Source organism: Callithrix jacchus, chromosome 14 (assembly GCF_049354715.1).
Source record: "Callithrix jacchus isolate 240 chromosome 14, calJac240_pri, whole genome shotgun sequence".
Lineage (NCBI taxonomy): Eukaryota > Metazoa > Chordata > Mammalia > Primates > Cebidae > Callithrix > Callithrix jacchus.
This window is the reverse complement of record NC_133515.1, coordinates 60,255,647-60,279,530: the sequence shown is the minus strand read 5'-3', so window position 1 is coordinate 60,279,530 and position 23,884 is coordinate 60,255,647. Positions and strand designations below refer to the sequence as shown.

Sequence of the window (23,884 nt, the reverse complement as noted above, 5' to 3'; positions counted from 1 at the left end):
TGTACCACCCCTGAAGACATCAATACTTGGTCGTTTTCCAACTTTTAGTTTTCCCATTTTATTGGTCCTCAGAACTTTGTCTTTGCAGCACTCCCTGCCTCATCATACCTGTGACAAGTTAAATTCCTAAGACTGAGGCTCGTATTACAAAGGATGCAGTTTAGATGAGCAACTCCATGGTGAGATGAGTGGCTGTCTGGCAAACCGGGCAGGAAACAGAGAGAATTAAGAGTCAGGAAACTTGGGGCCTATACCTAGGGTGCCTGTTACCGAACATTCTGACCCAGACTGTTTTTCTTGCTTCAGTTGCAAAATAAGGTCCCTTTTACTTTTGACACATAATCAAGATGTTGTACTTTAGTAATTTTAGAAAGAAGACGTTTAGGCCAAGGAGAATCTCTGTTCTCATTGAGGTAATGAGACTTTGTACCATTTTATTTTTCTTGGTGAAGTCTTTGCTTATAATCTGGCAGCCTTTATTTGTATTCCTTTCTTCTTCCTTTGGCTGGCTGGCAAGCAAGTGTCATTGACATGGCCCAAAGAGCCTTGGAGCAAGGAGTGCCAGCGTAGAGCACCCCCCCTCCCTCCCAAAATGCCTGCGAATGACAAGGCAGGAAAAACATTTTTTAATTAAGTCAAGTCAATTATTACAAGTTGAATTAATCTCTAATTTAGGGATATCATGGGAAACTATAACATATGCCAACTGACCCTTATCCAGATTTCCATGGAAATAGCAATGTTATAACACAGTGTGTTCTTGGACTGTTCTAAAAATTCCAGTTGGTTTAAGTATGAGACTGAACCTAAAAATGAAGCCTTCTATCAACAAGTATTTTGAAGTATGCGCTCAGGTGCTCAGGAGGTATGGGCTTAGCTTGAAAAAATTCAGTGCATGATACCCTGGGCTTTCCCTCAAACCTCTTTAATTAAGACCTCTGATATTGTGTTGTTTCTATCTGAAATCAAATAGAAATTGCAGAAAGTTTTGTATTTTTTTTCTCTTCTATGAGGAAGAGATTTGTCTATGCTGGGAGAATTGAAGGTAGTCGTATCTTTCTTTTCAATGATGTAATAAAGTGTTGCAAGGGATAAACCATATTTCAGTTGTACCAGATTTATTTACCAAATGAAAATACTTTGGCTGAGGCCGGGCACAGTGGCTCACACCTGTAATCCCAGCACTTTGGGAGGCTGAGGCAGGCAGATCACCTGAGGTCAGGAGCTGGAGACCACGCTTGCCAACATGGCAAAACCCCATCTCTACTAAAAATATAAAAATTAGCTGGGAGTGGTGGCAGGTGCCTGTAATCCCAGCTACTCAGGAGGCTGAGGTAGGGAAAATTGCATGAACCCAGAAGGCAGAGGTTGCAGTAAGCCGAGATCACGCCACTGCACTCAGCCTGGGCAACAAGCAAGACTCTGTCTCCAAAAAATAAAAACAAAGAAAGAAAAGAAAATTTCAGCTGAAATAATAGCATATGGGAAAATTAGCTGTGTATTTATAATATGCCTAGTAAAAGTGCAGACGCCATGGCTATATGCTTGGTGAAACTAATGGCAGGTTTGCCGTATTCCTAACGTTTGAGTTAATCTGTTCAAACCACGCACAGCATTACAGAAATGACATTCCAGCACAGTGACTACAGTCTGCAGCAGTTTTGTCATCTGTACAACGTCAAACAACCAGTCTTGGTAGAAAGAATATCCTTCGAGAACTGAGTAATGCTGAGATGACTTTACTCATCACCGATGTCCTGTGACATCAACTGAAGGCTTATCTTGCCGATTTTTCCTTGTCATTGTGGTTATTGGTTTCCTCCATTAAGATGGAAAACTGGATTAAATTTAGCAGAATGAATGTATACTTGATGTTTTAGGTAAAATATATACAGTCATATTCCATGTAATGACTTGATGTTTTAGGTAAAATATATAGTCATATGCCACATAATTCAACATTTTGATCAACAATGAACTGCATATATAACAGTGGTCCCATAAGATTAAAATTAATATTTTTGCTGTACCTTTTCTATGTTTAGATACACAAATGCCATTGTGTTCCAGTTGCCTGCATTATTCAGTATTATGCCACACTATACTCCTAGCTTTGTAGCCTAGGAGCAAACAGGCTATACCACATGTCCTCGGTGGGTAGTGAGCTATACCATCTAGATTTGTGTAAGTACACTCTATGATGTTCACACAACGATGTAATCACCTAATAATACATTTCTCAGAATGTATCCCTGTCATTAAATGATGCATGACTATATGTATAATCTGAAGTTAGCACTTCAGAGTAGCAAACTTCAGAGTCATTCATTTGCAGCCCTTTGGTATACATCTTTTCTTACCTTTGTAAGAATTTGCTTAATATGAATTTATGGATTAAAGGGATTTAAAGTACTCTCTGTATTAGGGAGATTAGGCTTTGTCTGTGATATGAGGTGACAATATTTTTTCCCCAGTTTGGCATTTTTCTTTTGAAAATTCTTTTTGTCAAGTAGATTTAAACTTTTTTTCATGCGTTTAATGATGGGGATACATTCTGAGAAATGCGTCATTAGGCAGTTTCTTTGTTGTGCAAATATCGTAGGGTAGATTTACACAAATCTAGATGGTAGAGCCTATTACACACCTAGGATGTGTGGTGGAGCCTACTGCTCCTATTTTACAGACCTATATGGCATGTTATTGTACTTAATACTGTAAGTAGTGGCAACACAATGGCAAGTATTGTGTACCTATAGATAGAAAGGCACAGTGAAGATATATTAATCCTATGGGACCATTGTCACATACAGAGTCCATCTTTTTTTATTTATTTTTTTTGAGATGGAGTCTTGCTGTGTTGCCCAGACTGTGGTGTAGTGGCAGAATCTCAGCTCACTGCAACCTCTGCCTCCCAGGCTCAAGTGATTCTTGTGTGTCGGCCTCCCAAGTAGCAGGGATTATAGGTGTGTGTCTGGATAATTTTTGTATTTTTTTTTTTTTAGTAGAGATGCGGTTTTACCATGTTGGCCAGGCTTGTCTTGAACTCCTAGCCTCAAGTGATCCACCTGCCTCAGCCTTCCAAAATGCTGGAATTACTGGCAGGCCCATCATTGATGGAAACATAGTTATGGTGTGTGTGTGACCATAGTTGTTGTTGTTGTTGCTGTTGTTGTTTTTAAATCCACAGCTGACCTGAAAATCTTTTCCTGTATGTCTCCAGATTTTAAGTGACAGAAAGCCTTCACCACTCTGAGCTAATAGAGACAGTTTCCTTTGTTTTCTTCTAGTATTTTAATTATTTCATTTTTAAAATTTAAATATTTACTCTCTTTAGAATTTACCTAGTATATAGTATGAGGCATGAATTCTACTTAATTTTATTGCAAACACCTCTCCAGTTTTCTCAAGACAATCTGAGTTGCTCATCTTTTCCTCACTAATTTGAGATAACTTATGAATTTATGTATTTATTTACTTAGAGATGGGGCCTTGCTCTGTCACCCAGGCTGGAGTACAGTGGAGTGCTTGGTTCACTACAACCTTTGCCTCCTGGGTTCAAGCAGTTCTGGTGCCTCGGCCTCCTGAGTAGCTGGCCCTACAGGTGTGCGCCACCATGCCCAGCTGATTTTTGTATTTTCAGTAGAGACAGGGTTTTTTACCATGTTGGTCAGGCTGTTCCGCAACTCCTGACCTCAAGTTACCTGCTCATCTCGGACTCCCAAAGTGCTGGGATTACAGGCATGAGCCACTGTGCCTGGCTGAGATACCCTATATCGTACACCAAATTCTGTATGCGTTGGGATCTATTTGTAAATTTCCTATTCTGTTTTCTTGATTCGTCTATTCCTGTGTCAGGAATATACATTTAATTGTTTTAACTTTATATTATTTTATAATAAATGCTAGGAATTGTCCCCCTCATTTTATTCTCTTTTGGAGACTTCCTTGAAATCCTTATTTTATTTTTTTCTGTATTTTTTAATTTTTGAATTGACACATAATTGTACATATTAATGGAGTACATAGTGATGTTTCAATATATACAATTTATAATGATCAGATCAGGATAATTAACATATCCATCATCTCAAACATTTATAATTTCTTTGTATTAGAAAAGTTCAATACCCTCTCTTCTAGCTATTTGAAAGTATATAAACTATAGTCACTCTGTAGTGCTGTAAAACACTAGAAGTTATTCTTCCTGTACATGTCCTTTAATGTATCTCACCATCTTCCCCTTCCTTTTATCTCTGTCCTCTAATAACGCCTCTTTTACTTTTTACTTCTATGAGATTGACTTTTTTTTTTAGCTTATGCATGTGAATGAGAATATGAGGTGTTTTAACTTTCTGTTCCTGGCTCATTTCACCTAACACAATGTTCTTTAGTCCCGTCCATCAAGGAATCCCAGAATTTCATTATTTTTTATGGCTGAATTATATTCCATTGTGTATATATACCACATTTAAAAAATTCATTTATCTATTGTTGGAAACAGGTTGATTCTACATTTTAGCTACTGTGAATAGTGCTGCAATAAACATGGGGGTGCAGATATCTCTTCAACATACTGACTTCCTTTCCTTTGGATTAATGCTGAGTAGTGGGATGGTTGGAATGTATGGCAGTTCTATTTGTAGTTTTTTGAGGGATCTCTATATTGTTCTCCACAGTGGTTTTGTTAGTTTACATTCCCACAAACAGTGTATAAGTGTTTGTTTCCTTTTCCCTGCATCCTTATGTCTTTTTGATAATAGCTATCCTAACTGGGGTAAGATGATATCTCATTGTGATTTTGATTTGCATTTCTTTCATAATTAGTGATGTTGAGCATTTTTTTCCATATATTTGTTGGCCAAATATATGTCTCTTTTGAGAAATGTCTATTCAGATCATTTTCCCATTTTTTAAATCAGATTGTTGTTTTGCTGTTCTGATGTTTGATTTCCTTGTATATTCTGGATATTAATCCCCTGTTAGATGAATAGTTTGCAAAATATTTGCTCCCATTCTATAGGTTGCCTTTTCACCCTGTTGATTGTTTCTTTTGCTGTGCAGAAGCTTTTCAGATTGATACAATCTCATTTGTTTTTGCTTTTGCTGCGGGTGCTTTTTAGGTCCTATTCATAAAATCTTCCCCCAGACCAATGTCCTGGAGCATTTTCTCTGTTTTTGTCTTAGAGTTTTATAGTTTTAGGAACTACATTTAGATCTTTAATCCACTTGGGGTTGATTTTTATGTAGAGTGAGAGGTAGGGGTCTAGTTTCATTCTTCTGCATGTGGCTATTTAGTTTTCCCAGCACCATTTAGTGAAAAGATTGTTCTGTTCCTCAACTAATGCTCTTGGCATCCTTGTCAAAAATGGGTTGCCTGCAGATAAATGGATTAATTTCTGGCTTTTCTAGTCTGTTCCACTGATCTATGTTATTTTTTAATATATACTTTAGAATTTATTTGTCTCATTCTCCCTCCATCCCTACCCTTCTTCAATTTTTGGACTTGTTACTGTAATTATACTTAATTGCTAAATTAGCTTAGGGAGAACAACTTTATAAGGTTGAGTCTTCCTATCTAACTTGGTATGTCTCTCCCTTTGTACAAGTCTTCAGGAATGCTTTAAAATTATATTAATAAATCTGGCACATTTCTAAAGCTTTTCCTTAAATATTTCATCTTTTGCTGTTGCTATTGTAAATAGTCTTTCCCCATTTCATCTTCCAGCTTTGTGTTTGTATATCTAAAATCTATTGATATATATAGTAATTCTGTACCCTGCTGCCTAAGTTTTCTAATTGTTTACTTTTTCACTTGAATGTCATAGGTTTCCTATATTCATCACAAACTGTAGTTTTATGTTCTCTATTTTTTTATACCTTGTTTCTTTCTCTTAATAATTATGTTGTCTAATATCTAATGTCTATGATGTTAAGTAACGGTAGTGACAAATGAGCATCCTTCTTTGATCCTGACTTGAGTGGGATTACCTCCAGTGTTGTCCCAGTAAGCCTAATGGCTAGTTTGGGATCAAGGTATATTTTATCAAGTTAAGAAAGTATCCATTTATTTCTACCTTATTGACCTCAACATATTTCTTATATCATAAAGCCCAAGGGCTATGTACCTGCACCATGATAGGATAAAAGCTCTAAAAGGAAAGAAACTTAGGACCCTCTAGTTCATCTTCCTCCCATCATGAGTAATAAATTCCAAGCACACGAAGGTTGTACTACTCCCTGCCCCAATGCCCTAAAATTAGATTAGAAGACAAGTTGGAACAGTCTCTTAGGCTTATACCAATGTTTTTTGGGGTATGAAATAACACTATTTCTCTGTAACTTTCTCTTCTATTGTGCTCTCTCTTTGAGATTTTCCCATTTTATCCTCCTCTTTCCATCCCATTTCTTGGACTTCACATGTGTTGCTTGGCTGTGCATTCTTCCTTCAGCCTGCCATTGCTGACGAGCCAAGTGTATCATACGAGATTTCTAGACAGTGACATAATCCCTTCCCCACCCAAAAAGACTCTTTGCTATTAGCTCTTTCTGTACAAAGTACATTGTCTACCAAATGCTGCTGGTTACATCTGGAATTAAGGCAGAAAGCTTATTGGAGCCACTGAACACCTCAAAATAGTTTTGACAGTGCCTTTAGCAAGGTGATTTTAGCCAACAGTGAATGTATAATAGGCACTATTGTATCCTTTTTTTTTGAGACGGAGTTTCAGTCTTGTTACCCAGGCTGGAGTACAAAGGCGCGATCTCGGCTCACTGCAACCTCCGCCTCCTGGGTTCAGGCAGTTCTCCTGCCTCAGCCTCCTAAGTAGCTGGGATTACAGGCATGCACCACCATGCCCAGCTAATTTTTTGTATTTTTAGTAGAGACGGGGTTTCACCATGTTGACCAGGATGGTCTCGATCTCTTGACATCGTGATCCACCCGCCTCGGCCTCCCAAAGTGCTGGGATTACAGGCGTGAGCCACTGCGCCCGGCCTATTGTGTCTTATATTCATTTGTAGTTGGTATTCAGATTTCAAAAGAAATTGCCATAATATTGACAAAATTTAAATGAAAAACAATTACATATTAATACTCTACTTCTGATTTTAGATTCACCTGTGTCATAACTTTAATATCGAAATTAGTAAATGTTTCATATGCTAAGAAAAATTATATGCAAATAGAACAAATCTAAGCCAATTATTATTTTCATAATGTTATACTGTGAAGCAAAAGATAGTATCTCTGTCCATATGTAGTTATCAGACTCTGGAGTCAGAAAGACTTGGGTTAGAATTCTGGATTTACCACCACCTGGCTGGGTGACTGGACACACTGAGTCTCATGTTCCTCATTTGAAGAATGGAGACGGAAGTACTTTGTACTTGAGAATTAAGAATGCATACAAGGTGCTTAGCCAGTGGCTACCGTGCCCTAAGACTAATAAATGATAGCTATTATTATAGCCTATTATTAATGGCTATAATACTGCCTGTCGTTTTTCTAACTTATATGAACTTAGATATTAAAGAATAAATGTTGCAGTTTGATTCAATGTGGGACTGTAATTGCAAACCGACTCATCTATCCACACAGCCTTCTTTCTTAGAGTTAGAACTAATGTACTGAGAAGGATTTGACTGAAGTTCTACTCTGGCTTTTCCTAGAAATTATTTGGGCAACCATGTCAATTAATACTTATCTAGAACCTCAAGGCTAAAAGTATGTTATTATTTGATTAGGTATTCATCAGCCAATTATTTATTGACCATGTGATAGGTGGAATAGAAAAGTATCACAAAAGACTAGTATGATTCCAAATACACATTTAGAACTAAAAACAGATGGGCATCTTTTATTTGCATGCTCATCAAGTAATTTTCAAGAATCCATTTTGTGCTAAATATAATACTGTGCCCTAGGGATACATCATAGATGAAAAAATAGCCCCCAATATAGAAGAAACTTACAATCTAGTATAGTATCTAGAATGGAACTTACAAGCCACTTATAGGAATCCTTCCCTAACCTTTAGGTAGGGAAAAGGTCCCTCTTATGTGGTCCCATAGCTCCCATGCGTACACTTAAGTTTGGCATTTGTCACACTGTACATTGTCTCCTATGCTAGACTGTAGGTTGCTTGAGAACAGGGACTATGTCTTATTCATCAGAGAAAGGAACATAACTGAAACACAATTTTGGCGCATGAAGAACTTAAAATTGAGTGACAAATATAAACTACTAACATATGTAAATAACTAAGTTCAGTATCATTTGTATGAATTATAAATACTACACAGTATATGCTACAAGAGGTAGGAGGGTTTGGAAAGGCGATTTAGAGGATATGTCATTTGAGTTTAGAAGGAATGGTATTATTTCCATAGTTGAGATGGGCAAGAGAATCCAAGGTTATGGAACATCATGAGCAAAGGCACAGAATTGAGATAGTATATGAGCTACTTTTAACAGTAAGGAGTTCCATGTGAGTGGACTCTGGTAAGAATGTTAAGTAGGGGCTTGGTTGTAGCTGATCCTGAATGCAATAGTAGGGTGTTTAGATTTTCTTCTGCAGGCAGTGGTGCATTGATAAGGATAGTTGAGCAAAAGGCACATGATTTGTCAATAATGAAATGATGGAAAAGAAAGATAAGATTCAGGAAGGTGACTCCTCAGACTTCCGATAATATAGACAAGAGATATTAAGGTGAAAATAGATACGGAGAGGGAACAATTCTGGAAACACTGTGCAAATGGATATGTCAAACCCTGATCTGGAATAAGGGAAATTCCAATTTAAAAGTCCCTATTTCAAAGATGATGGCAGAAGCTCTCGCTGTGGCATGGGTAGTCATCAGAGTATAGAGAAGAAAAGCCACAGGGGGGTCACAGAACTTTGTGGAAAACTTACATTTAAGGGGTAGGTAAATCTTCAGATTTAGGAGAAATTCTGTTTCAAAACTGTTATTAAAAATAGAAAAATGGGCCAGGCACAGTGGCTTATGCCTATAATCCCAGCACTCTGAGGCCAAGGCAGGAGGATTGCCTGAGCCCAGAAGTGCAAGACCAGCATGAGCAACACAGTGAAACCTCATCACTACCAGAAAAAATAAATAAATTAGCCAGGCATGGTGGCATGTGACTGTAGTCCCAGCTACTAGGCTGACTGAGGCAGATCACTTGAGCCCAGGAATAATGAGCTGCAGTGAGCCATGATTGTACCACTGCACTCCAGCCTGGGCAACAGAGCAAGACCCTGTCTTTAAAAAAAAAAAAAAAAAAGCCAGGAGCGGTAGCTCACACCTGTAATCCTAGCACTTTGGGAGGCCAAGGCGATTGGATCAGTGGGTCAAGAGATCAAGACCAACTTGACCAACATGGTGAAACCCTGTCTCTACTAAAAATAGAAAAATTAGCTGGGCATGGTGACGTGTACCTGTAGTCCCAGCTTCTCGGGAGACTGAGGGAGGAGAAATCACTTGAACCCAGGAGGCAGAGGTTGCAGTGAGCCGAGATCACACCACTGCAATCTGGCTTGGTAACAGAACGAGACTATGTCTCCAAAAAAAAAAAAAAAAGATGAAAACTACGTAGTTAACGTCTGGTTTACGGCAGAACCCCCAACCCCTGACTTGTAGCTCAGTGCACTATTTTATGCTGTAGATTTTAGTTTAATGCCAAATGTGAAAATATCACCTATTTTTTCCTTCCTCATCTATCTCAGTAAACTAGATTAAAATGAATTCTGGACCCCTTTACTTAAAGAATATTCTATCTCATATGCTTATAGCTACCAATAGCAAAGAGAAAACTGTGCCATTGGAAAACAGGGCAAGTCATCTATATGGATGGCACTTACTATATGTGATATGACTTGATATAAAAAGCCGAGATAATTAAATATACCTTATGTTTCAAAAGCAGTAAGTTAATGTTATACATTATTGTTTTCATACTCTTTATGTAAAAGAAAAATACCTCATTTTGAATGGTATATTATCCTTATTATCCCCAAAAACCTTGCTGTATACAGAAGTGGAAAGATTTTGCTCAAATAAGCCAAAGCAAATTATTTCATTATAGTTCTATAAAAGTTTTTGTTGGTACTTACACTCTTAATTGTCTATAGCATGTGCCAAAGGTATGGTTTGATATTTTTATCTCTTAATTATCAAAGGAAGTATTTATACCTCAAAGAGGAAAGCCTGAAAAGAAATAAAACTTTGAAATATAGACCATCTTAAAAAGCAAGTATATGGTGGGGCCAGTCTTCAGAGTAGCATCATCCCTGTTGTACAGAAAAAAAATTATATATGGATTTTATTACATATTTTGCTGGAAGAACAAAGCTATAAAAATGAACCACCATGAGCTATTATTAACTAAAACTGTTTATAACTAGAAAACTCTGATACAGGTCAGTTGACAAAATGAGCGGAGCACTGTAAATACTAAGAGTTGATGGCCCATGCCTAGATAATTCAGTGTTCCTATACTTAGAAAATGGATTTTAGCCATTTAAATGTGGCTAATAATCCTATTATAATTCTCATATATCAATTCATGGTCTTCCCAAAAAGATCTGCAGCATACTTTTAAATTGGCCTTTTTTGGCATAGAGGTTCCAGGAAAATAATGTGGGATTTTCATTTTTTTTTGTTCTGAATTTCTTTGCTTGCTTTGGTTTCTTTTTCTTAAGCAAGAATATTTTATTAAAGTACAATATATAGAGAGAAGTATGTTTTCTAAATGTAGAACTCAGTGCAGTTTCACAAATTGAATATACTTACTTATCCAGCACCCAGATCAAGGCCCAAAACATCACCAGCCCTTCTTCAAAAAATCTACCATCTCATACTTCCTTCCAGTCAATAGGTACTTACCACCCCAAAGTTTATTGGGAGACAGTTCTCCATGTGTCTCACGTTTCTGCATCTCTTGTGAGCAAAGGCACTGACTCCGTGTGTTCAGAATATTTTTCCAAGGATGTATACTCAACAGCCTTGGAAGACAGAGTGTCTCCAGTGCAAAGGGCTGATTTGCTTATAGCCTTGAAAAATTGAGATTATGTCCCTTAGAGGGCAAAGAATAGGTTTACTTACTATTCAGTGTAATAGAGATGTCTCCTGTCAAAGCAACAAGGACAGGCATGCTTACTGCCCATTTTAAATAAGATTCAGATTCCTTATGCTCCTATAGGAGATCCTCTCCTGTAACACAATGCACTGTATGCAGGTGTCACTTGGCTTTATGTTGGCTTGTGGAAATTATAGCTCAGGGAACCAGTGCAAATACTGCGACTCTGACTATTGAGTTATAAGGTCCTTTGTCTCTGACCTAGCATGTAAGGCTAACTTGTGAGGCTTGCAAGGAGGGTAAATCTCAGAACCGTCACTGTCCTTGGCAGTAACCACTATTCTGACTTCTACCACCATAGATTAGTTTTACCTGCTGTTATACTTCATACATAAAAGAGTTATATAGCGTGTACTCTGCATCTGGCTTCTTACATCCAACATGTTTGTGAGATTCATTCATATTACTGCATGTAGGCATAATTCTTTCTCATATTCCATCATGTGAACATTTTTAAAAATTAATTTTTTCCACTACTGATGGATATTAGGACAGCTCCCAGTGTCAGCCATTAAAATTGTGCTGTTACAAACGCTTTTTGCACATCTTTGTGTGAATATATGTATAGATTTCTGTTGGGTATATTCCCAGTGCTAAATCAGAGGGTGTGTACTGATACTGCCAAACAACTTTCCAAAGTATTTGTACAAAGCTACTCTCCCATAAGCAGTATAAGAGCCTTCTGGTATCTCTGTTACATTCAACCTTTGTTATTTTCCATCATTTTCTTTTTCAGTAACAAGCTTTAATTTTACCATCATCCATTTATAAGGAAAGATGCCATTGACTTAATGGAATCAGACAAATATGCCAATGGTATCATTCCAATTTCACAAAGCAGTCTCACAAGCAGTTCCATTCTTTGGGCCGAGGCAGGTGGATCACAAGGTCAGGAGTTCCAGACCAGCCTGGCCAACAGGGTGAAACCCTGTCTCTACTAAAAATACAAAAATTAGCCCAGCGTGGTGCTGATCGCCTGTAATCCCAGCTGCTTGGTAGGCTGAGGCAGGAGAATTGCTTAACCCAGAAGGTGGAGGTTGCCGGGAGCCAAGATCACGCTACTGCACTCCAGCCTGGGTTCAGAGCAAGACTCCGTCTCAAAAAACAAAACAAAACAAAACAGGCATATTAATTACTAAGTTGTTACCAGGATAAATTATCAACAAAGACAATAAGAACCATAAATTTTTTTGTAATTTATTTATCCATGAACACAACAGTTTCCAGTCTTCTGCATCAGATTAAGACCAGGTTATTCAAATTAATATGTTAAAGATATGGTTTTAACAGAAACAAGACCAGGCTGAAAACTGTCATGAATATCCACATTAAGTCTCTATAATGTACAAAAAAGAAAGACCGATATTATTCCAAATGTTCCAAATTGAAAGTAACTCTGCACAGCTGAATCTTCCCAGTAAACAGAAACAAAGAAAGTGTTACAACACAGTATTAATCTTCTACATAAATAAGGCCACATGCAAACAAGAAAGAAGATACCCAAAATTGCAGTGTGTATTCAAAGAACCCTTCTCTAGGCAACATAAATTAACATTCCAACCATCTTCTATTCTTCTATCCCAATACAAAAAAAAAAAAAGTACTTCTCTTCCCATTATAACTAACAGAGTAAGTTCCCCTTCCTCACAGGATCTCAAGTCAACCCAGTGTTCATTCTAGGCCCAATTTTCCCCTGAATCATTTCTGCCTCACCTCTGCCTTTTTGTTCAGTTTTCCATGCTTAGAGCACCCATCACAATCTCTTTAGTTCTTCCATCCACTCTCAACTAGAAATCACCTTTCATTCCATCCAGCTCTGTATTCCTTTAAAACCTCTAGGAATTGCTAAAGAGGGGTGAGGGGCTGAAAAGAAAGAGTGGGCAATAAGAGATTTGGCAGTGTATTTTATAGAAGAGCCTGCCCTGGACATGACAAAAAAAGCCAAGAAACTAAAAGGCCTGCTTCTGCGGAGATTTCATAACTACCACTTTAAAAAAAAAAAAAAAAAAAAAAAAAAAGGGCCGGGCATGGTGGCTCAAGCCTGTAATCCCAGCACTTTGGGAGGCCGAGGCGGGTGGATCACGAGGTCAACAGATCGAGACCATCTTGGTCAACATGGTGAAACCCCGTCTCTACTAAAATTACAAAAAATTAGCTGGGCACGGTGGTGCGTGCCTGTAATCCCAGCTGCTCGGGAGGCTGAGGCAGGAGAATTGCCTGAACCCAGGAGGCGGAGGTTGCGGTGAGCCAAGATTGCGCCATTGCACTCCAGCCTGGGTAACAAGAGCAAAACTCCGTCTCAAAAAAAAAAAAAAAGGAAGACAGAAGAGATAGATGAGGGAGGCCCTGGACATGACAAAAAGAGCCAAGAAACTAAAAGGCTTGCTTCTGTGGGTATTTCATAATTACCACTTAAAAAAAAAAAAGGAAGACAGAAGAGAGATGAGAGAAAAGAAAGTGTACACCCACTCTGGCACTTTATTAGGTACAGGAAAGGAGGCAAATAAAGGTACCTAGATTTTAATGAGGCCACTGATGGTGGCTGAGAAAGCCTGGTACTTGTCAAGATATTACCCTTGCCATGAGGATAGGGTCTATCATGTCCCCTCAACCACTTGTTTGACAGTAGGATTTCTGGGTGACGAGGGTATGGTGGTGAAGAATTCAAAGATCTTTTGGTAGAGGAACGGGTCTTTTGTGTGTTGACAGGAAACCTGTGTCCACCACCAGTGTTCCGGAGATCCCTGTTTATTAGAAACCAGAGAGTAGAGCTGGCAATGGTCTGGAATATGTTCACTTAGCAGGGAGCTGCCCAAGGTGGTGGGCATAGCCAGCAGCAGGCAGCAATCAGTGACCAGAGTCTCAGGAAAAGTAATGGGGAGTCCCATGACTCACGCAGACCAAGCTGCCCCCTGCTGTTCTTCCTTGACTTCATCAATGCCTAGCAGTTGTCCACAGGCCGCCTGTACTGTCATATGCAGAACAGGGTGAGCAGAATACATTCTTAGACACAGCTAGAAATCCAGGTAGGAGGAGCCAGACCAGAGGTCCTGGGAACAAACAGAGTCCAAACAAAGGTAAAGACAGTGCAGTCTACAGCATCCTTCGCTTAGAAGGATGTGACTCATCGGCTGGGAGCCTATGATGTTAATGCAGAACAGCAAGAAGACCAGGCGAAAGGGGAGCAGCATAGCCACCAAGGTCTCAATCTTCAGGGTGAGAGAACGGAAAGTTTAAACAGAGTACAGAAAAGTCAGAACAAAAACAGGAAAGGGCATACCTAATACTGTTGCCCAAGCACAGGTCCAGCAGGTGGTGGCAGGAGACCTTCTGCGGGAGCAGTTCCAAAGGCCAAGGTTAACCAGACTGGAACCCAAAGGGCCTCGGGATCTCCACTGGCTCCCTTACCGGGCGACGTCTAGCTCTATGGGCGCCTTCATGCAACAGGTAGTACTGCAGTGGATTCGGCCAGATGTCCTCTTTAATAATGTGAGCAATCCTGTCGGACTCTGGAAGGCAGTGGTCTGAAAACCAAGTGAAGAAGGTGCAGATGACATGTCGGTTCCTATGAATGAAGGACTGGGGTCCATGGCCCCGGCGCCACATAACTAGAGTGGAAAAAGACACCACTTGGCCGTAGGATATGACCTCATACACCTTGACAATCAGCTTGTTTTTGAAGTAAGGGTTTCTTCGGAAGAAGAACTTAAACTTGCAGCCTGTCCTCGGGTGTCTGAGCTCCTTCACTTCCAGATCGGTTAAATAGCTTAACATCTCTGCATCTTGGCCTCTAATCATGGCAGACAGCTGTGGGTGGTTGTGGAAAGCTGTGACCCAGAAGCCCGGGATACTGCGAATCATGTCATTCCTCCGCTCCAGGTAGTATTCATGTATCGGCCCAAACCTGCGCTCCACCTGCAGGAGGGCCCTGTCAGCCTCGGCATTCATGGAGTCCAGTTCCAGATGGATGGCCTCCAGGGGGTTCAGATGGAGATCCATGTTGAGGGGCCCAGGCCCTGCCTCCATGTTTACCTCATCTGTCGCGCGGTTTCCTTCCGCCATGTCCATTTCTGTGCCTCCGGCCTTCTCATCAGCTGGGGCTGAGAGCATGGCGCACTCTTCAGGCTCCAGGTCCTCGGGCTTCCCCACTGCAATCACTTCAGACTCCAACCTCCCTGTGCCACAGGTTTCTAGAGCCTTCTCCCCACCTGGGCCGCGCCTCTCTTCACCCTGAAAGCCATCTTTAAGGCTGCCGTCAGTTGCCGCGGAGGCAGAGGCTGTTTCCCGGCCCTCCGCGGGTAGTGGAGTCACTTCCTGCCCCGCGTTGATGGCTCCATGACCGCGACCCCCATTGACCAAGATGTGGAGAGTATCGCCACAATCTGTGGGATCCTGAGGCGCGACCCTTTCCTCTGGAAGCTGTGGCGGTGGGAGCAAGATTGACTCCAAGCGGCTCTCCACTGTCTCCGCCATTACCTGTTTTGCCTCACTCTCGTCTCCGGGCCGCTGGCCCTGGTGCGGGTCTTCCAGGACATGGTCGAGAGTAGAGGGGCTGCCGGGACTCTCCGGGAGGCTCATGTTGGTAGCGGCCAGGGCTGCAGTGGGGAGAGGCCAGGCCAGGCGTGTGTAGCGTCAGCGTCCCTCACACAAAATGGCGAGTGAACACCTCGACCATTTGCGCCGCCCACTCGTCAGTCTCGCGACACCCACTCGTCAGTCTCGCGACACCCACTCTTCAGTCTCGCGACACTTACCACTCAGCCTCGCGAGTCCGTGGTGGTGTCCTGTTCATCTTAGTTATTTTAGCCATTGTGCTGGATGAGTAATGGTATTACGTGTTGATTTTAATTTGCATTAACCGAAGTCTAATGAACTGAGAACCTTCCCTTGTGTTTTTTGGCCATTAGGGTATCTTCTCTTGTGCAGTGTCCGAGGCTTCTATTTCTCTACTGGACGGGCGTTCTATGTCTTTCATACGGATGTGTAGGAAGCCTTTTTACATGGTAAATACTAATTTTTCTTCCAGTGGGAGAAGATCTTTGTAATCCATATGCTGGAAGAAAAAAATGATGGTGAGGAGAGTATTACATGTAATGCATATACTCCGGTGTGTGTGTGTGTGTGTGTGTGTGTGTGTATAATATATATATTATCTCCTCACCTTTTTTTTTTTTTTTTTGAGATGGTGTTTAGCTCTCATTGTCCAGGCTGGAATGCAATGGCGCAACCTCGGCTCACTGAAGCCTCCACCTCCCGAGTTCAAGTAATTCTTCTGCCTTAGCCTCCGGAGTACCTGGGATTAGAGGCGCCTACCACCACTCCTGGCTAATTTTTTTTTTCTTTTTGTATTTTTAGTTGAGACAGGGTTTTGCCATGTTGGCCAGGCTGGTCTTGAACTTGCGGCCTCAGGTGATCACACACTTCAGCTTCCCAAAGTGCTGAGATTACAGGCATGAGCCACTGCGCCTGGCCTATGTGACCTTTTTTTTTTTTTCTTTGAGATGGACTCTCACTCTGTCACCCAGGCTGGAGTGCAGTAGCACAATCTCGGCTCACTGCAACCTCCACCTCTGGGGTTCAAGTGATTCTTCTGCCTCAGCCTCCTGAGTAGCTGGGATTACAGGTGCATGCCACCATGCTTGGCTAATCTTTGTATTTTTAGTAGAAATGGGATTTCACCATATTGGCTAGGCTGGCCTCGAACTCTGGACCTCATGATCCACCCACCTCAGCCTCCCAAAGTGCTGGATTACAGGCATGAGCCACCGCCCTGGCCTTTTTCACCATCTTAATGATACCTTTTGAGGAACAAAAGTTTTTCATATTAATATGTGCCAATTTGTCATTTCCCCTTTTACCTTAGTGTTCTTCTGCTCTGTTTGTGAAATCTTATCTGGGCTTAGGCCTGTAATCCCAGCACTTTGAGAGGCCGAGGCAGGAGGATCACTTGAGCCTAGGACAAGCCTGGGCAACAGAGCAAGACCCCATCTCTATTTTTAAAAAGAAGGAAAAAAGAAATCTTTTCTCACCAAGATTGTTCAAATTTATATCTGCCATCCATCTGGAAATGATTGTTATGGGGGGCGGTCACAATTTGTTTTTTCCATATAAATATCTAATTGACCCAGCACTGTTTATTGAAAAGACCATTGTTTCCCCATGCATAGGTTTTTAGATGTTTCCATCAAAAGTGACATCTATCATTGGCCCGAGCTAGTCAGTTGGCCTTGCCAAGTTTTACTAGGATAGGGAGGTGTAATCTTCTCCTGAGCCTAGAAGGAGGAATCTGGAAATACTGGCAAGTGCTGTACCACTGATCATGAAAAATAATTTGAGTAATATAGAAAAGACCAATAGAGTTAGGCCAAAGAACACAGAGAAAAGGTAGTAATAAACAGGAGAAAGTTATGTAAGACAACAGAGTATCAACCAGATTGATAGTAAAAGGAGAGAGAAAATAAACATTTGGAAAGAATAATATAACCACAGTGGTGATTTAAAGAAATGTAAGACAGCATGTTAGACATCTTTATGCCAATACATTTTCAAACTTAAGATGAAATATATGGCTTCATAGAAATGTAAAACTTATCAACATGGACTGAAATATAAATATAGACATTAAATATAAATAGACATTAAATAAATGAAATCACAAGCTTAAAAAAATCTTTCCACAAAAATAGCATGAAGGTCAAATGATTTTGAGGGAAATACTACTGAACCTTCAAGGAACATGTAATCCATTTTTTATGTTTATTGAATATTCAATAAACATAAAATATTTACTGGGTACCTATAGTGTGCTTGGTACTCTTATAAGTTCTCTGGATATAGCAAGGAAGATCTCTTCTCTCGTGAAGTTTATATTTTAGCAGTGGAGAAAGATAATAGTGGTAACAAGAAAACAATATTTCATATTAGAAAGTTATAAGCACTGTGAAAAAAACAAAGATTGAAAGTTCTGGGGGTAGGGAATGGGGAGCAGATTACAGTATGAAATAGGGTGGTCAGAGGAAACCTCATTGAAAAGACAAGGTTTTGGCAAAGAGTCAAAGAACTTGAGAGAGTCAGTTAAGTAGAAATCTTGGAGGAGACTATTTTAGGAAGAGAAGTGCTAAGCAGAGGCACTAAGATAGGAGCATGCCTGGAATGTTCAAGAAACAACAAGGAGGCCAGTGTGGCTGAAGCAGAGTAAATGAGAGAGGCTAGATCAAGTACGGTCTTATGTGATAGTGTAAGAAATCTGGTTTTTATTCTTATTGAAATGGAAAATTACTACAAGATTTTGAGCATAGGACACAATATCTGACTTAAGTTTTGTGTGAATCATTCTGGGTCCTGAGTGAAAAATAATCTGTGTGTTAGCAATGGTAGATGTAGGGGGATCTTTTAGGAGGCTACTGCAGTAACCCAGGTGAAAGATGTTTCTCAGACCAGTTGGTAGCAATGGAGGTGGATGGTGGATATACTATGATGGCAGAGTCAGCATGATTTCATGGTAAATTGGCTATGGGATCTCTTGGTTCATTTTATGCTGCTAGAACTGAGTACCTGAGACTGGGTAATCTATAAAGAAAGCTTATTTAGCTCACAGTTCTGGAGGCTGAGAAGTCCAATATGCTATGCTATGAAGCAGCATGGCAAAAAGGCGGAAGGGCAAGCAAGCACCTGGGAAAGAATGGACAAAAGAGACTGACCAGCATAAGAGCAACTCACTCTTTCAAAAACTAATCTATTCTCATGATAAGTAATCCAGTCTTGCAAGAAAGACATAAATCCATCTTAACAACCTGATCACCTCTTAAAGGGCCCACCTCCCAGCATGGGGTATAAGAGAAAGAGAGAAGTCAAGGATGATTCCAAGGAATTTGACCTGAGAAACTGGTAGCATGGAGTTACTGGAAGTAGAGATGGTGGTCATTATAATGAGGAGGATCTCTGCAGGAAAATTAGAGTCGTCTTGTTTTTTAAACATATTGTTTGAGATTATTGGGCAACAGTTTAGATGGCAAGTAGGCATAATGAGTTTAGAGCTCAGGAGAGGTCTGAGATAGGTATTCACATTTTGGGATAATCAGCACACATGGAATTTAAAGCCAAAAGGTTGGATGAAAACACTAAGAGAGTGAGTCCTGATAAACTGGGCCCTGAAGCCTCCAAAATTATAAGGTCCTGAAGAAGAGGAAAAACCAGCAAGGAAGACTGAAGAGACACCAGCAGGGTAGGAAGGAAACCAAGAGATATCATGTGTTTGAAGCCGAATGTGTAAAGGAGGGTGTTCAGCTGTGTCACAGGGTGCTCATAGGTCAGTTAAGATGAGGTCTGAGAATTGAAAGTTAGATTTTAAAATAAAGAGTCACTGGTGACTCAACAAGAGCACTTTCAGTGGAGTGGTCGGGTTGAAATATGTTTGAAGGGGAAAGGGGGGAAAGAAATTGGAAACTGAATATTGACAATTCTTTTGAGGAATTTTTCTCCAAAAAGAAATAAAGAAATGGGGTAATGGCAAGAGTAGTGAAGCTACTTTCAGTGGAGTGGTGGCGTAATAGCTTGGCTGGAATAAGTTTAAGAGAAGACAGGAAGGGAAAAAGTGAAAACAGCAAGTATATACAACTCTTTTGAGAAGTTTTGCTTCAAAGAAATGGGATGATAGCTGGTGGGGAAATGGATCAAAAAACATGTTTTTACAATGGGAGATGAAGCATGTGTAAAGAAGCAGGTTGATGTGAATCATCCACTAGGGAGCAGAAACTAATGATGTAAGAGACAGAAACAATATTGGAGCGGTGTCCTGGAATAGCCAAGAGGAGATGGAATCTAGTGCCTAAGTGGAGGAGGAGATGTCAGCTTTAGGTAGGAGCATGACAAATTCACTAGTGGTAACTGGCAGAAAGTCAAAGTGTGAGGGTATATATGCTGGTAAACAGGTAGAAAAGTGAGATTTGTGAAATTTTCTTCTGATTGCTTCAGTGTTCTCAGTGAAATAAAAAGCCAGATGATCAAATGAGTATGAGGATGGGGCAAGAGGCAGTGGAAGTCTGAGGACAGAGAAGAGGGTATGAGATAGTTGTCTAGCAAGTAGAAGGTGACTAGACTATGACCTAAAGTATTGTCAGACAATACAAAAGTCATGAATGGGAAGTGAGGCCCATCAGCATGGCTGTGAATTTTTCTTCAGCCGCATTCAACTTAACAGGTGCAGTGTGAATAAGCAGAGTTGGATTTAGAGCTGAAACATGAAGGACAAGAGAATGATTGTAATAATTGATCTTACAGTTTAAGCTGGAGGAATGGAAGACATATAGGATGAGGTCAGTGAAAAGGTGGTCTGATCAATGAATTGGAAGATGCAGGGTAATTAAGGTCTCCTGGGGTCAAGTCCTAGGGAGAATAAGCTAGATTGCTGAGAGACAGTGGTTGAAGAACAACCTGCAAGGAATTAGTCAGAATTCAACTCATGCATCAAAGTTGGTCTCTCATGAGGCAGATGGAGGATAAGGTCATTGCAGGAGAGAAGGTCAGTGAGCCAACAGGCCAGGGTGGGAAGGATAGTCTATGTGTGTATTGAAATCACTGAGAGATACGACAAGAGAGAAGTGAGAATAGGCTAAAAAACAGGAAACATGAGAGGGAATGACATAAAGGTGGCAAGGTCTTAGGGCAATGGGTGGTCCAAACCATTGACAGGAGACTCAAAGCTGGATTTGTATTTTAGAGCCAAGCTACAGCACCACCACCTTTGTATAAAATCAGTTAGTGGGAAGGCAGACACCTTTAGAATTTTATATTTCTTAAAGTCATATGCCCTGGTGTTATACATTTCCTCAAGGGTACACATATATTAGCACATAGTACCCTCAAGGGTACACATATATTTCCTATCAAAAATAGGAAATGTATTTTTTTTTTAATTGAAAAGTGAGAAGTGATATTATTCTTTGAGTTCACTGTGAAGTGTTATTTTCTTTCGTGCTTACATTCTGCTTTGTGCTAAGGCATGGAATAGAAACTGTTGAAAAGAATAATATACAATTTCAACGTTGGAGCCTGAAATATTCTGGCTAGAAATTGTTTTTCCTAAAAAATGGAGGGGAACAAGAAGAGCTATATACAATCTTTGAAATGTTTTGTCAACTAGAGGCAGAAACAGAGATGTGAAGAAAGAGGGAGAGAGAAAAAGGAAAGAAAAATGAGTAAGGGAAGGAAAAAAGATATGGCTTCTTGGAGAGTGTAATTTAGCTACTAATCTGCACATCATAGAGTTGTAAGTGTTTAAATTCTCTGGGAAACAGAAAACGCATGAAGTTTTAAAAGGTAAACTTAATATTAGATGATTGAAAAGAGCCTGTCAATTGTATAGTCTTGTTTTCCTTGGATTCCTCAAATACTGTTTTTCAGTTCTTGTTTTGAAAGGGATCCTCCTCTCTTGACTTAAATTCTTTTAACAACTTTGTTTGTATAGTGATTTAACATACAGAACTATTGCTCTTAGAACTAGGCCACCCATTAAACAACTTTGTTTGTATAGTGATTTAACATACAGAACTATTGCTCTTAGAACTAGGCCACCCAGTTTAGAAAGCTGAGGGCCAGAATACAATGTTACTTTCCTACTTCAAAAGAATGTTGGTAAACAAGGGAGGGAGATGTACCCTTTTGTTAATTTCCTCTGTTTCTCATGGAAAGTCTATCAGACTGTTTGCCAAGGAAATGGTTAAAAAGAAGCTTTAGGTTGGGCAGGCGCTGTGGCTCAGGCCTGTAATCCAAGCACTTTGGAGGGCAAGGCGGGCGGATTACCTGAGGTCTGGCGTTCAAGACCAGCCTGACAAACATGGTGAAACCCTGTCTTTAAAAAAAACAAAACAAAAATAAATAAAACAAAAAAAGAAGCTCTAAGTGATTAACCAAGTAGCTTTACAGCTGCAGTCATTTTATTGCATATAAATACAGATAAGAGGGGCGAAAAAATATTTGAATTACTAGGGCAAGGGAAATGGTTTACCCTGGCAGAGTTAATAAATTATGATTTCATCATTTTCTACTAATGTAGCACTCATAGAAAGAAAATACACATTACTGTGCCTACTGAAACTGTAAGAGGCTAAAAGGTCTGTGTACAATCCTGGTCTGACAAGACTGGCCCCAGCGTGTTTCAGCCATTGGTGAGCACAGCCACAGGCTTGTGACTGGACCTGTGTCCTCACTAGTGCCATCCGTCTTCACCATTGAATTCAATACAGGAGAAAAATGATGCAACCACTGTTACAGTGTTTATGTTACACAAAACCAAAATACCAGTATTTATACCAGACTTTTATTTTAAAAGTGTTTAGAGTTCAGGAAATACGAGTGAAACTCAGCAATACGTTTTAAATGCAAATTAAAAAATGTATATGTTTCTAATATCTAAGTGTTAGACATATATAATCACTCTAGCCTAATCTAGATAAAATGTATTAAGTATTTGAAAATAAATTGATACTACAGTAAATGAATGAAAGTTAATCATGGAAAATTGGGTGAAAATGAACTATGACTGGATCTTTAAAAACTGGTGTGATTGTAGAACACAAAGTGCATTGATGATGTCATCATTACCATGAGAGTATTTTTTGGAGCTGCTATAGAAGCTTTCAGTTTCTACACTGGTGGCAGAAAGGTGAACAGAGTTTTGCTCTAATTCTTCGTATTTTCTTGAGTTTATCATTTTAATCTCTCTTTGTCATTACCTTTTTTTTAGAAATAGTATTTTTATGGATGGCAAACCGTAGCTTTTGTTTCAAGTAAAGCATTTCTAGTTTTATCTTCATCATCTTTAATTTATCCTGTTTGCATATAGATTAGGTGCAACTATATCAACCTAATTAATTACTGTCCCATTCTCATTCCACTTTATTGAAAGGTCTTTGCAGTAGGAGTAAGATTTATGTATGTGATAAAAGGTTTAGGCTCATGCCTGTAATTCAGCACTATGGAAAACCAAAGTGGGAGGATCACCTGAGGCTGGAGTTTGAGACCAGCCTGGACAAGGTAGTGAGATGGTTGTGTTAGGTCATTCTTGAATTGCTGTATTAAAAAATACCTGAGATTGGGTAATTTATAAAGAAAATAAGTTTAATTGGCTCAGCAGGCTTTCAAGGCAGCATGATGCTGGCATCTGCTTGTCTTCTGGGGAGACTTAAGAAAGCTTACAATGGTAGCAGAAGGCAAAGGGGGAACAGACACATCACATGGCAAGAGAGAGAGAGAGGTGCCACACCCTTTTAAATGACCAGATCTTGTGAGAACTCACTGACTACCGAGAGGACAGCACCAAGGGGACAGTGCTAAACTATTCATGAGCAAGTGCCCCCATGATCCAGTCACCTCCCACCAGCCTCCACCTCAAACACTGGGGATTACATTTCAACATAAGATTTGAGCAGAGACAAATATCCAACCGTATCACCCTATCTCTACAAAAAAAATTAAAAATCAGCCAGGCATGCTGGCGCATACCTGTAGTCCTAGCTTCTTAGGAGGCTGAGGTGGGAGGATCACTTGAGCCCAGGAGTTCAAGCTTACAGTGAGCATTGATTGCCACTGCACTCCAGCCTGGGTGACAGAGTTACAACCTGTCTCAAAAAAAGAAAAAAAAGGTTTGGGTTGTCAATTGTTATTTTCTCTTTTGAGGAATATAGAGTTGCTTCTTTGTTCTTTTCAAATTTTAATATAGTGTATAACTCTTTGCTTATGTTTCAAGAT

General features: G+C 39.9%; 2 protein-coding genes across 3 annotated transcripts in view; one reads left to right on the top strand and one right to left on the bottom strand.

Annotated features, from left to right (window-relative positions):
* Nucleotides 1-23,884, top strand: part of ACYP2 (acylphosphatase 2) — a 199,011-nt gene that overhangs the window by 136,400 nt on the left and 38,727 nt on the right. Inside the window, exon 4 of one of the 2 annotated variants that reach the window (XM_017964335.4) lies at nt 16,045-16,140. The exons of the other annotated variant lie outside the window; for it this stretch is intronic. Coding sequence (XP_017819824.3) covers nt 16,045-16,140 — 96 coding nt within the window. The remainder of the gene's footprint in view (nt 1-16,044; nt 16,141-23,884) is intronic. 2 annotated transcript variants of the gene reach the window in all.
* Nucleotides 11,201-15,793, bottom strand: TSPYL6 (TSPY like 6). The gene has a single exon (XM_002757749.6). It carries the CDS (start codon nt 15,713-15,715, stop codon nt 14,495-14,497), a length of 1,221 nt encoding a protein of 406 aa, XP_002757795.2. The 5' UTR covers nt 15,716-15,793; the 3' UTR covers nt 11,201-14,494.

Excerpts from the sequence above, each read along its gene's own strand:
- TSPYL6 (XM_002757749.6), bottom strand. The coding sequence starts at position 15,715 with ATGAGCCTCCCGGAGAGTCCCGGCAGCCCCTCTACTCTCGACCATGTC.